The 13925-nt window shown below is 39.6% G+C and overlaps 2 protein-coding genes across 3 annotated transcripts in view; one reads left to right on the forward strand and one right to left on the reverse strand.

Moving 5' to 3' along the window:
• Cpr28 (cuticular protein 28) overlaps window positions 1-3070 on the reverse strand; it is a 181653-nt gene extending 178583 nt beyond the window's left edge. The window contains exon 1 of the mRNA XM_076808686.1: window positions 3066-3070. The gene's annotated coding sequence lies outside the window, so the exon portion shown is untranslated. The remainder of the gene's footprint in view (window positions 1-3065) is intronic.
• LOC143366976 (uncharacterized) lies at window positions 1186-13129 on the forward strand. Of its 2 annotated transcripts, none has more exons than XM_076808509.1 (3): window positions 1186-1490; window positions 3606-3728; window positions 10304-13129. In XM_076808509.1, the coding sequence occupies exons 1-3, from the start codon at window positions 1237-1239 to the stop codon at window positions 12933-12935; spliced, it is 3009 nt and encodes a 1002-aa protein (XP_076664624.1). In that variant the 5' UTR covers window positions 1186-1236; the 3' UTR covers window positions 12936-13129. The 2 variants fall into 2 exon arrangements, with proteins under 2 accessions (XP_076664624.1, XP_076664625.1); XM_076808510.1 differs by lacking the exon at window positions 1186-1490 and adding an exon at window positions 2206-2225 and having other exon boundaries at window positions 10304-13039.
• Window positions 13130-13925: the final 796 nt, after the last annotated feature.

Below are 13925 nucleotides of genomic sequence, written 5' to 3' on the forward strand. Positions count from 1 at the left end.
CTTCGCTCTGATGAATTTCTCCTCCGGGTTTTGCACTCTCTCCCTGCTGGGTCCCGCGCAACGCCTGGAGAAAAATAAGTGGGGGAACCGGCTGACCCGGGGGCCCGACTCGTGCGGCTCTCGGAGTGGGGAAGTTCGACACTCCTGACATATATAGACGGAGCAGAAGCTGGGACTATAGGCGAGGGGAACGGTAGGCTTCGAGGGGAAAAGGCAGAAGTCAGATACAGGCACGTCGGCCCGACGGCGGGTTAGCTTCGGAAGCATTCGGTATACATAACCACTGCGTTACCCGATTTGCCTGTATCGCTCCCTTTACCGCGAATCTTACACCCCCCTCAGCTTACGCTCTGTCTATATATGTCTATGATTCACAGCGCCGGTGGCGAGGACGGTTGGCGCCCTCATGCATGAAAATGTTTGGCGCCTCTAAATTTAGTTTCTTACATTTATTTGTATTTTATAATACACAGTAATAATAAAGGAATCGTCAAGGTTTGACTCCCCATTCGAGACTAACAATAAGTCAGAGTGAAAATCGGGTGAATCGTGAGAAATGTCTCGGGTAAGTAAAGGGGGTGGGGGGGGGGGGGCACGGGCGGATCGGGCGGGTATGGGTGGGCTGGACCGCCGGCGGGGGTCCTTAGGGCTAATGACGATTCGAGTGCGGGCGGGTTGGGTACAACGAGAAACAGTCGTGGGCCGGGTGAGCCAAACCCGCCCGTTGCAGAGCTCTAGTATGTAACTATCGTCAGAACAAAATCAACTTCATTATCTTGTCTCCCTGTATGAAGGAGAGTGCATGCTTGTAAGCTTGTGGCCCCGCGGTAGCGGTAGTTAATGCATGTACCATATTTTACTATGTATAACTTTCCTAGTTAATTCCTCTTGAATATTAACCCTTTCATTACGGATGCCGACTATAGTCGACACCCATGCGACGACCTGCGAACACCAAAGATTACCGACGTGCACACTTTGCGGCGCGGTGCCCCGTTCAGTGGCGTCACTCCAGCGGTGCGGACTGCCGTAACGAAAGGGTTAATAACAACATTAACACGAAATTGGGAAAATTTCAGACAAAGAAGGGGAGTTGTTCGATCGAAAATCATGAAAGCCAATTTGGCGAAAAAGGGGAACCACATCGAGACTCAGATATTCAATCCTTTAAATTTGATTAGCACAGAGAAAGAGAAACTTCTAGATGTCGCCCAAATTAATCTCGTTGAACAGAAAATGAATGACAATAGTCGTCTCCCAGAAAAAGGAAGAATTGTGAAGAAACCAACGCAATTAAATGCAAATGCTAATCAGTCAAAGCAATCAATTTCTCGGCAACGGTGTCGAACCGCTAGCAATGTGCAACCGGTTTGGAGGCCAGGTGGAGCGGTGAAAATTCCATCTTCAAGCAGTGTAACAATGTTCACCCAAAAGCCTCGCCCGTTGATGCATGCCAAGGAAAAAATGATTCAACCAATCGAAAATTCAAAGTAATTGTTTTCTGAGACTGTATTGAAATCTGCAATTTTAATGAAAAGGCCGAGTGCTTTATAAAACAGAGGAAAACATAACAGTTATGTTTTTTTTTTTTTAATGAACAACCGTGAAGTTTCATCTTCAGGTTTTGATGAAATTTCGCAGGATTTTAGGGCAAGAAGAAACTGCCCTTTAAAGTTCAGGGCTGGAAACCTATTATGTCAAATAACTACCCTGATAACCATCTGTCTCCAATCTGACATCAGATTGGGAGCAGGGTCTGGCACGAGAGCGCAGAATCTGGCGTCAGAACTGCAGCAGTCTGTGTCCGCATTTGGCTGCGTTCTGATGTGCAGAGCCTGAGGTGCAGTGACTGATGTCAGATGGAGAGCAGATCGACAGCGGATCGACAGCAGATTTTGCCGTCTGCTAGGCACAGCAACAGCGCCATCTGTAGGCAATTGCTTGGTAATTCTGGACCTCAGATGGCGCTGTTGCTGTGCCTAGCAGACGGCGAAATCTGCTGTCGATCTGCTGTCCATCTGACATCAGGCACTGCACCTCAGGCTCTGCACATCAGAATGCAGCCAAATGCGGACACAGACTGCAGCCAAATGCGGACACAGACTGCTGCAGTTCTGACGTCAGATTCTGCTAACCAGATCTGGCTATCAGGGTAGAAAACGAATCTAAGTAAAAAACGTGTTAAAAGGAAAAGTAGCTTGACTTTTTAAGAGGAATTATATGATGTAAGCAGAAACGTTGCAACATCTGAAGTAGCATCACTATATTCAGAAAAGTCACTTTTTTTTAAATATCTCTTGTACAGTATAATTGTTTTGGTAATTATTTACTTTACCGGTTCCTTACCGATTTTGATGAAATTTGGATATGTTGTAAAACTGCAAGTTCTGAGCAACTTTTTCCTATACATGTTACCGCCGCTCAGCCTTAGTTTCCGAGATATTCGCAAAAATATTTTTTAAATTTCTTGCTTTGGTGTTATAATTTGGGTTAGTGTTGGGTTAGGTTTAGTATAAACATAAGTGCACTTCACATTCAAAATTATTTTCAATTATTATTGAGAACCCGAGGACGGGCGAGAGAAAACGAAAATGTCGACACTTTGATACTTTGTCTCATATTAGGAACCCATTTTTTTTATCTGCGTATTTGAATGACTTTCGTTTTTATTTTATTATGAAGAAACCTAATTTTTGTTATAGTATTTTCCAGTAAGTTGCTAAAGAATACATATTCTGCTTTTAAAATGTGTATCGAACTGTGTATCACACGGGGTATAGTGTACCCCCAGAATAATTTTCGAGTTAAAATGTCGTGTCTTTACGACTTCCAAAGGGGATTTATCGCAAGAAAAAAAAAATTACAAATCGCTTTTTTCCCACAACCGTGGAAAATTGCTCATTTTCAACTACAAATTTTATGATATCAAAATTTACATTTCTAGAAAAAGACTATTAGACAATGATTGTATAAGTATTACGAACGTACAATTATCACTGAAAAGTTAAAAGATTCAAAAATACGAAAATGATAACATAAAAAATGACGCTGGGGTACATTCAACCCCGTGTGACCATTTTGTGATTATAAGAGGGTGTGACCACGAAAGGTTAATAAAAGTGTTCTCAGTCAAGAGTTATGATGTTTTTAAGAAATGGGTCTCATATTCGGCTACTTTACCCTATAGGAAATTGTTGTTCAAAATGTGGAGTTTTACAACATATCCAAATTTCATCAAAATCGGTGAGGAATCGCTAAAGTAAATAATTACCATTGTTTTTGTTAAACATTCGTCAGCCAACTGAGCAACATAGAACTCACAAATGTGTAGTTTCCCCAATTTTCCAAAATTCAAATTTAAGGGATGAAACTACCCTCCACAGTTTCAGGCGATGTGAAACGATGATTCATCGTGATGATATCTTGATAACTGTTAGGGTTAGAAACAAGTCTTTCCAACAAATTTGTTACCATTTCTAACGCCTAATAACAGAGCGTACACAGCAACAATAAAAATTAACCTTAAGTAACAAATTAAGCCATGAAGGAGCAATTTTCAAAACCCTGCACCAGTCAAAGTGTTAATTTATTGTAATTCACTGTAGGACGTGTTCTAACAAACGTGGAAATTCGTTGGACCATATTACGACGAAGAGGAATCTTTGCAATGTCGAGAAAAACGTGGACGATAATCGGAACCGTGCGGCGAGGATTTGCAACTTCTTTGCGTAAGGTTTTTTGATGAAATATTCCTTCTGCATTCGACATTGAAAACTTGAGCCGTATCTCTGTTAAATTTTAATAATTCCTACACTAACATGTTTTGGAGTAGAACATTTTACCAATGGACGAAATGAGGAGGGAACAATAGTTCCTCAATTACATGTGTTATTTTGATCCCTTCTTTGTCACACCCTTAAGACAACACTAACAACATAAATTAAGTAATTTTCTTTTATTGATTTTATTATCACAATATTCGCAAGTTCACATTTATGGAACAGACCTGTCATTTTTTAGATCAGAGGTGCACAGGGAGCCGTTTTTAGCGCCTAGCTGCGAGCAACCCGCCTGTCCCGTTGCTAAGATTAGAATCGGTGAGGAGAACTGCAGTAGTGTATACAGCTGGGTTCAAGTCATACCGAATGCACGTACACTACTGCAGTTCGCCTCACCGATTCTGACCTTAGCAACGGGACAGGCGGGTTGCTCGCAGCTAGGCGCTAAACACGGCTCCCTGTGCACCCCTGTTTTAGATGTTCGACATATGAATTTCTAGCCTGCAGTATTTTGTTAGATAATCGAGTACAAACATGTAGGTGATTAAAGACGGATGTTTTCAAATTTTCGATGCCGAATTTTTTAATTTACATACAGTCTGCCATAAAACGTTCATAGACTTAACGTATCTGAACAGATAAACTTGACATAGTAAAATCTTTGTAGGTATATGTATACAGTAGTGCTTCGTAAGAAGGACGGGTTTTCTGGCTCGAAATAAGATGATCGCTATCCCCTTCAGTTCTTCTGTTGTTACCGCGGACAATGAAGCAGACTATGTATGAGCGAAAGGGGCACTCATTGTCAACGGGACATTCCACGCGAAATCGGACACTTTTTGGAGTAACATTTCGGATGTGGCTGAAATTTGAATATGTTGTAGTCTTTAGGGATATATAAACATATCTCGAAGGATTTTTGACAATTTTGAAAAATGTCGATTTTACAGCTGTTTGAAGGTAAGTGCTAACTTTTTTTCAATAAATTATAACTATGGAAGTAGTAAACGGATGGAGATGAGGTTTACGGCAATTTGTAGAAAAGACATTGAAGTTTTAAGAAAAAATTATTTCTGTTTCAGAAACAATTTTTTTAAACCATTTTTGTGCAATTATTTTAAACAAATGCAGTTTTTTAACAACGGGCGCGATTTTAAAAATCTGAGAAAAAACAGAATATAGTTGTGTGGCCTTCAAGGTCATAGTATACCATATGGTTGAATTTGTCTTGACAGTCGCTTTCATATTGGGTAATCAAATATATAACATTCCATTTAAAAAACTAAAAGTCACCCTCGTTTCAAGGAAAATATTGCCAACTCCAAAAATTGAGATACCGTATTATGTTGGATATGAAAAACAGTAAAAGTTTTCCTCCTTCAGTTTTTTTCAAATACTTACCATTTTCGAGAATTCTGTATAAGAATATCAGGTATAGCTGCTTGGCCGCTGCGAGTACCGCGGTGCTGAGCGACGCAGCGTCAACTTTCGACAATTTTTACTAGGCCAATTTTAAAATGCCCATATTTTTGACAATTAGACCATGAAGGGGAAGGATAGAACTATATTCTGTTTTTTTTTCAGATTTTTAAAATCGCGCCCGTTATTAAAAAACTGCATTTGTTTAAAATAATTGCACAAAAATGGTAAAAAAATTTGTTTCTGAAACTGAAATAATTTTTTCTTAAAACTTCAATGTCTTTTCTACAAATCGCCGTAAACCGCATCTCCATCCGTTTACTACTTCCATAGTTATAATTTATTGGAAAAAAGTTAGCACTTACCTTCAAACAGCTGTAAAATCGACATTTTTCAAAATTGTCAAAAATCCTTCGAGATATGTTTATATATCCCTAAAGACTACAACATATTGAAATTTCAGCCACATCCGAAATGTTACTCAAAAAAGTGTCCGATTTTACGTGGAATGACCCCAACATCTCTCGTTCATTCGCAGTTTCACTTATTCTATGTGATAAGGCAATAAAGCCAAACCGGAAAGACTCTCTGTCTCGAAAGAGACACCTTCTTCATCACCTTCTTTCGGAATAAATCTGTGCTTCTTAAAGATACATTTAAAAAGCTATTACGTTCTTACTTAATAAATAATAAATACCATCTGGCCCGTTAAGGATAAGATACATGCATCGATACAGATCGCGATGCATGTGTCTGAGATTTTTGTCAAGAATCGAACATACACATTGAGATGGAATCATGAAACATCAGTTCAGTTCACAGGCTCCTGTTCTCTGACACACTAAATATTTAATAAAATATAATGCCCACATTTTTGGGCACTCAACATGTGTAGGACCCTTTAGAGATTATGACTTACAGGGTGACCCTACGATGTGTCCCCTTCGGATTTTGATAGAAGCAACCCCGATCTTATTTCGAGACACGTCGTGTACACAAGAAGCATACCCACCACTTTTCTTACTTACAGTGAATAAGTGACCCCCTTGCACAAGTGTAGCCAATGTAGTCATCTTCCGTGTAACCATTTCCACCAGTAAAAAGTAGAGGTTTATATTTTTATACATTTCATTGTCATTAAGAAAACCTTGCCAATCTATTGGGATTGCTCTTGTGAAAATTGAATGAAAGATACAATTAATTTTCATTTTTGTGAATGGATAATTTATTCTTGGGTATTCAGATTCGATCCTCCTCCTTCCTCGCTGTTGCTCTATCTTACTCATCCTCAGTGTATCTTATACACTGTCCTATATGCTTTAAACATATTCATTATGCAATTACTTACAAACTGTTGATACTTTGGACCGTCAAGATATGCAATGATTCGTTATATATATAATTGTACAAAGAACTTAGCTAACCTACGTAATGAGAGGCTGAATATCTTGAAAACCTTTCGTTCCTGCTACTCAGCTGTAGTCTAATAACCCTTTGGCTACGGCGCACAGTGGTTCCAAATCGATAAAAGGCGGCAAACCTCTCAAAACGTACTACAATTTAGTCAGTAATCGGTGCTCTGGGGTTTTTGGGGTCGCTGATTACGAATTTGATATTCAAAATTTTTAAAACAAAATGGTGAATCCAATATGGCGGACACGTATATCAGAAACTTACCAGATTTGGTCTAAACTTGGTACCCTACAGTTTCCGAGGTCGCTGATTACGAATTTGAAATCAAAATTGCAAAAAACCAAATGGCGGATCTGATATCCCTGGTATAAACGTTGTTTTTAAGTTAATTTTTGTGAAAATTGATTATTTTCCGATTCTTGATTAAAACGATATAATTAGAATGTCGAGTTTAATATGACGACGTTGATTTCAAAACTTTTTTAAAAATTATTGTGACAATTTTATTTTTTCCGATTCTAGTGAAAAAAACTCAACATTTCTGTGTTTAGTAGGTCACGTAGTTCAAGTATATTGCCGAAAATAATAAAAGAAAACTATGAATTGTAAGTTGTTGTTTGAAATAACGAATGCTGTTTTATTCATATACTAAATACACTTGGCACTTTAAATTTAAATATCTTAAAAAACCACAAATTTTCTCAATTGGATATGATACTTGACATGTTACTTTATATCAAGAAACTTGTTACAGCGTGACACTCGGTGACACTCGTCTTTGTTTTCCTTCCGTTTTATTAAAACATGACTTGGATTTATGACACATTGAGAAGGGAATTACAAGGGTAAATTCAAAGATATTTTACTTTGTTTCTGTGGAAAGTTTATGTTTATAACACCTACTTTAATGGTAAACTATTTCACATATGGATCTTTTCAGATACACTTTCTCTGACACATTAAACATGCTTCCATTTTCAAGACATTAAGGAGCACCAAATTTCGTCAACTTTGACGGCCTATATCTCAATAACCAATCAATATATTTAAGAAATTCAAGCGGCATTTGATGCACTGATATATATATATATATATATATATACAACAAATCTGTTATAATAGCATAAAGCTGCTATATACATAAAAAATTGAATTTTTGGCCAGCTTTTGGCGATTTGGGACCACTGTGCGGCGGCCCGCACCGCCGGAGCAACCCCACTGAACGGGACCTCGCGCCAAAAGTGAACACATTGCGCGTAGACAGTCTTAAGCGTTACGCCTGACCACCGCCACCTTGACATGCTTTTGGAAGAAAAGGGACTTTTCTTTAAAACAAGATATTTATACATTCTGCATAAACGTATTTTCACTTGGTTAATGGCACTCACAAGGGAAGGACACCATGAGGTAGACACCGATTTTTATGAGCTTTGGCACGCTGGATCTATGTCGAAAATAAGTAAATAGGTATCCGAGCGTTTCTGCCAATGGGCCTTAATAATAAAGATATTTACATGTAAATTATTAAAAATTTCATAGTGGCCATGGGGTTTTAGTGGGTAAAAATCCCATACTACCCTGGCGTCCGCGGGAGATTCCCTTCTGGAGGTGCCGGGGTGCCTTTTGAAGATGTCTCCACGTTAAAAAAAAACTTTATAATTTTTTTTGTTAACTTGGGGAAATCTTCAAAAGGCACCCCGACTCCTTCAGAGGGGAATCCCCCGGGGGCGCCAGGGTAGTGTAACATTTTTACAAATTAAAAACCCCACGGCCACTATTAAATTTTTAATAATTTCCATGTAAGTATCTCTATTATTAAGGCCCATTGGCAGAAACGCTCGGACACCTATTTACTTATTTTCGACATAGATCCAGCGTGCCGAGGCTCATCAAAATCGGTGTCTACGTCATGGTGTCCTCCCCTTGTCAGTTAACAATTATCCGCAGTAAGTGAAGCTACAATCGCCCAACAATAGCTCTGCAGTTCAAACTGAAAGTCTTATAACCATTATATTTTGTATTATTATTACTATTGCATTACTATGAATCGCGGAACGTCATTGAGTGTTGAAGAGATTGAGAAAATAAAAAAGTTTTGTCGAGAGCGACTATAGTCGCCCGGCATATGTACATGGGTCTTGTAGCGAGCGACTATAGTCGCCCGTCGTATGTACCCATACAGCACATTCCGTTGCCCGAAGCTTGCAGGAAGGTTCCCTGGGGGTTGCGTGGAATTTTGCCTCGGTACGGACATAGGAGCCTTCCTGGAACCTTCCATCAATGTAGCTGGAAAGTTCCAGTGCTGCACCGGAACCTTCCTGCTACATTGATGCGACCTTCCTGCAATGGAGTGCGCTGTATGGGTACCTGGCGTTTTGTGGAGAGTGACTATAGTCGCCCGTAGTAGCGAAAGGGTTAAAACTTTTTTCTTCATTTTTATAAATTGTGCTAGTCAGTTACGTCATAACTTATGATTCTAAAACATTTCGTGTATTGAGATTATTACTATCTTCCCAGTTTTTCGTTGCGTTTTTTATAAGCACCATAAGTATCCCCCTTGTGTGACCGACTATTTGCTTAGTTCTAAAAAGAATCGTATAACACAGTTCGACAAAATTTGACTTTTTTCGGACTTGTAACATTCAATTGCCGTTTCTTATAGGTTTTCATGCCCTGAGAACGAATCCGCAAACCGTTTGTCGCCATCACCCTCGGTTTTTGAGAAATTCGATATTAAAAAAAAAACTGCAAATTTTCAACTTTAAACATATTTTGTGTCGAAACGGTAATACTTATTCGGTTGCTCATTGCGTCAAATTATTCTATGAACCCTCCCGAATACAACGATATAAGTTATTACTGCATTATGAATCGATCAAAAGGAAAAGGACACCCGAAATGCACCCATTTTTAAAGATATCTTTCAATTTATTTCCAAAACGAAGGGTCTAGGAGAAAATCTGACTATTCCACGCGATTTGGCAGACATTTTTCCATCGAAAAGCATCAACAGAAGTGGTAAGTCACGTTTTGTTTTCAAAACAGAAGCAAAATAGTTTGGCAAAACGTGCGGCGGCGACAGTGGTAGTCAACGGCGGCGCGCGATCCACTGTTGCCGCCGCACGTTTTGCCAAACTATTTCGCTTCTGTTTTGAAAACAAAACGTGACTTACCACTTCTGTTGATGCTTTTCGATGGAAAAATGTCTGCCAAATCGCGTGGAATAGTCAGATTTTCTCCTAGACCCTTCGTTTTGGAAATAAATTGAAAGATATCTTCAAAAATGGGTGTCCTTTTCCCTTTGATCGATGTTTAAACATATTTAAGTGTTCATAATGTAATAATAACGTATATCGTTGTATTTGGGAGGGTTCATAGAATAATTTCATGCAACGAGCAACCGAGTAAGTATTACCGTTTCGACACAAAAAATATTCAAAGTTGAAAATTTGCAGGTTTTTTTTTCAAAATCGAATTTCTCAAAAACTGAGGGTGATGGAGACAAACGGTTTGCGCATTCGTTTTCAGGGCACGAAAACCTATAAGAAACGGTTATTGAATGTTACCAGTCCAGGTAGCTGTCGATCTGTGTAATCTGCAACTATAATTATAAAATCTACAATTTATCGCCAAACCTCAGATATTTTAATTAAGGCCTACATAGAGTGATTATTTCAAAATTCTGCTTTCAGAGAGCCAAAGCAGGAACGAACGACAGTGGAAACCAAGAAAAAAGTCTTTATGGAAACGTATTCAGTAAAAGATATTCTACCTACTCGGGAAGTTGACAATTCCAAAGTCTGGAGTAAAAGGAGCAACGCAAGCGTGAATACTAGTCCTAGAGCAGGACCAAGATCAGGAACAGTAAAAGCTACGTCGAAAAGCCGTAGGGATCATTTCCAACATGATTCAGAATCTGCGAGCTCAAAGAATTGTGAAAAGACATCATACGAGAAGATGGCTCGACAAAAGACCTCGAAGGAATCAAAAATCCTTCGTGTATTGGAAGACATTATAAAGACTACGCCGATGGAGAAGAAGGGGGAGAAAAGTACTAGGAATCCGGTGGGTTGTTACCAATTTCAGAATGACGCGAATTCTGTTCACTTCGAGTTACAGGCTGAGCCAACTTTGGACAAAGAGGATGTGAAGATTAACGAAGAAGAGCCAACAAGGGACATCGATCCGAGTGAATTCGTTAAAGATCGCCCTAAAGCAAGTGAAATGGTTCGCGAAAATCCTCAATCGATTGAAGAGTTTGCACAAAGGCCTTCAGCACTGTTGCCGAATGATGTTCCTCCATTTCCCATTACCAATCTCAACGAAGACGTCGTAGATGTAGAAGGAAGTGCCAACCTTGAAATCTCCCAACCAAACGCCCACTCCAGTTCTGTTATTCTAGCTAATGCAGGCTGCATGGTGGACTTGAGCTCCAGCTCAGATTCCATAGCTAATATCGAGCTCACCAAACACTGTCAGACTTCCTTGAACTCTATTTCTTCCTCGAGCACTTCGCATCAGGAACAGAAGAACGAAAAATGCGGAAAGTGTGCTCATTGGCTAGCATGCAGTGGCGATTGCAATCCAGATCAACAACAGTCCAAGAATCCGTCAGATGTTAGAGAAGAAAGGTCCAAAGTGAATTCACACGCAATGTCCTTGAGCAGTCTAAAGGAATTTCTTTGTGACCAAGGTGTTCGCGTCGATCTGGTAGATAGGGCGGAAAGATGCTTGAAAGAGAAGCAGAAGACTCTTAAGTACCTGAAGAAGAAGCGTGTAAACTCAATCGATGCTCCTCCCAGTGCTCAAAACTTGCAAAACGAGAGTTACCGCGAGGATAAGCTGAAGGGGAACATTGGAAATCATAAAAAGGACTCTGCCGAGTGTAAGGAGAATCGAGAGGACACTGATAATACATCGAATTGCCCTGCATTGCAGCCTCCACTGGAAAGAAAAGATGCTGCAACGTGCACGATCAGTTGTAGTAGCGATGCTTCTTCTCAGACGGAGCTTCAGTGGAAGTTCACAAAGAGCTTGCAGACTAACTTTGAGCGGGACATTTTGACGCCAGTGCAGCAGAAAACCACAGAGACACAAACAGAAATGACATTACCCGAAGAAATTAATAATTTGACAAACAGAAACAGAGATGCTTCTGTGATAACGGAGACACTTCTGATTAGTGACAGTTTCACGGAAACTGTGCAAGTATCTTATGCTTCTAAGTCGGTAGGAACTGATCACGTCGATCCTATTCAAAATGGCTCTACGAAAAACGTGCAGGAATATGTGCGTGAAAATTATGATAATTCTCCTGAAATGTCGATTTACATATGCAACGAAGAATGTACCGAAAGAAAGCTAAGTAAGGACGATCAAAATTCCACGAACAGTTACCATCATGCGTCTAACAAATTGTCGAACCAAATGTATGAATGTAACGATGGGTCGTTGACGACTATTAAAAGAAACGATGAAGTGTGCGAACTGTGTTTTGTCAAATCAAATGCGGCTGCGTCATTCAGCTCCCCAGATGTGTCCTCGGTTTGTTCAGAAAACTGCGTTCGCAATGAGACAGTGACACACGAAGAGTCGCATGAGCTTTCTACTAAAGTTGTTTCCAATGAAATGTTAGCAGCCTTCCAGGTCGCTGTTATTCGCGCCTGCAACGTGTACCGAGCATTCGACTTGTATAAACGAAGTTTGAGAAGGAAGTTGAAGAAACTTGAGAAGCAGAAGAAACGGCAGAGAACAGCGAGGAAAAATATAGAAATGCGCAAAAGGACATTAAAATACCTGTCCAAACAGAGTAGTGTTAGTGGTATTACTACAAAGCACTGGGAGCACTTCGATGGCAACGGCGTCGCGGAAGTGTTGAAGGTTCTGAGGTGTACGGAAGTTGGGACTGCTTCGAGCAAAGAACCTCTTGTTGTTCACAACGAATCTAAAGACGAAATTTCTAAATCTGTTTCGATGCCAAGTATCAGTACTCCGTGCAGTGGGAATATCTTTGAAGCGATCGAGCCAAAAATTTCGAAGAAATCTTTTAGCAACGTCACGCTGAAGGACGTGAAATCTGTAATGGAATTCTTGGTTCGCCAAACGGAAAACGTAAAGCTGGAGCATACACGCTGTGTTAAAAAAATCTCGAACCCCACATGTCCGAGGTTTGGTAGTAGAGACATGAAAGGGGGAAGAGTGCAAAGGCAGGGTGAGTTTTCAATGTTCTCAAGAGAAAATTTGCTGCCTCTTGTTTATGGTATCATGTGCTGCATTGTGTTCTGGTGTTTACAGGTTACAATCACCTGCGACATTATCTTGTGATTTGTATTTTCCTTGTGTAAAGTTCTGCTGTTTATTTATGTGCTCTATTAGATTTATATCTTGTCTTATTCATTTGTATTCATAAAAGTCCTGGTGCATTGTTAGCTTTGTATTCCGTGTTCGTACTTTCTTGTTGAATAAAGATGTGTGGTTATCTGAATTATTCAATGTTTAGATGGAAGGCTGCAATATAAATTTTCTAGGTATACTGTAAATGTATATGTCTATTGTATATAAGTGAGACCCTTTTTAATTTATTTGCTTTGGTTAATAATTTTGAAATAATATTCCAAGACCTAGATCAGGGTTGACTAACTGGTGGCTCGCGAGCCACCGAGGGTATCTCCGCCTTGCTGCCACGCTGAAAGGCCCCCTCCATACCTCCCAGGCTCTGACGATCGCAGTCAAGAAGAGAAGGAAAGAAGGAGGAATCGACTGCGATCGTCAGAGTTTGGTCGGTATGGAGAGGGGCCGTTCAGCGTGGCAGCAAGGCGGGGGTGCCCCCGGTGGCTCGCGAGCCACCAGTTAGTCAACCCTGACCTAGATACACATATTTAGATTAATTTGAGAACGATCAGTAATATTGAAATTGTTAGGTGAATCTCATAACCAGTTAGGGGGAGAAGCCCGTATAAACTGCTTATTTTTGTATCAATTTTTAGGATTTTTTTGCAAAGATACTAATGCGCTAATCCTTTCGGAACTTTAAAGGTATTTTATTTAACATTATAACAAGTAAAAAAATGTTTATGACAGTAAAATTATAATAAATACAAAAGAAATAGAGCAATATCTGAAATAGGTTTTTTTCGAGATGCAAAACGGCGCCGGTTACAGCCACTCTGGTAGTTATGTGAAACAGACCAATATTTTTTTTTCAATTTATGTGCCAATTGCAAGAATGTGAACCACAAATGGTGTAAAAAAATTGCATATTTTAAAAATGGCCGAATTTCAAATAATTAGGTGTGATTTTCGCAAAAAATTTGA

The sequence above is a fragment of the Andrena cerasifolii genome, chromosome 3 (genome assembly GCF_050908995.1).
Source record: "Andrena cerasifolii isolate SP2316 chromosome 3, iyAndCera1_principal, whole genome shotgun sequence".
Taxonomy (NCBI): Eukaryota; Metazoa; Arthropoda; class Insecta; order Hymenoptera; family Andrenidae; genus Andrena; species Andrena cerasifolii.

What these genes read in the sequence shown, in the direction of transcription:
- LOC143366976 (XM_076808509.1), top strand. Translation starts at nt 1,237, where the DNA reads ATGAATGACAATAGTCGTCTCCCAGAAAAAGGAAGAATTGTGAAGAAA. An exon ending in CAACCAATCGAAAATTCAAA is followed by an intron (nt 1,491 to 3,605) that starts GTAATTGTTTTC and finishes AATTCACTGTAG; the next exon opens with GACGTGTTCTAACAAACGTG. An exon ending in AGGATTTGCAACTTCTTTGC is followed by an intron (nt 3,729 to 10,303) that starts GTAAGGTTTTTT and finishes TTCTGCTTTCAG; the next exon opens with AGAGCCAAAGCAGGAACGAA.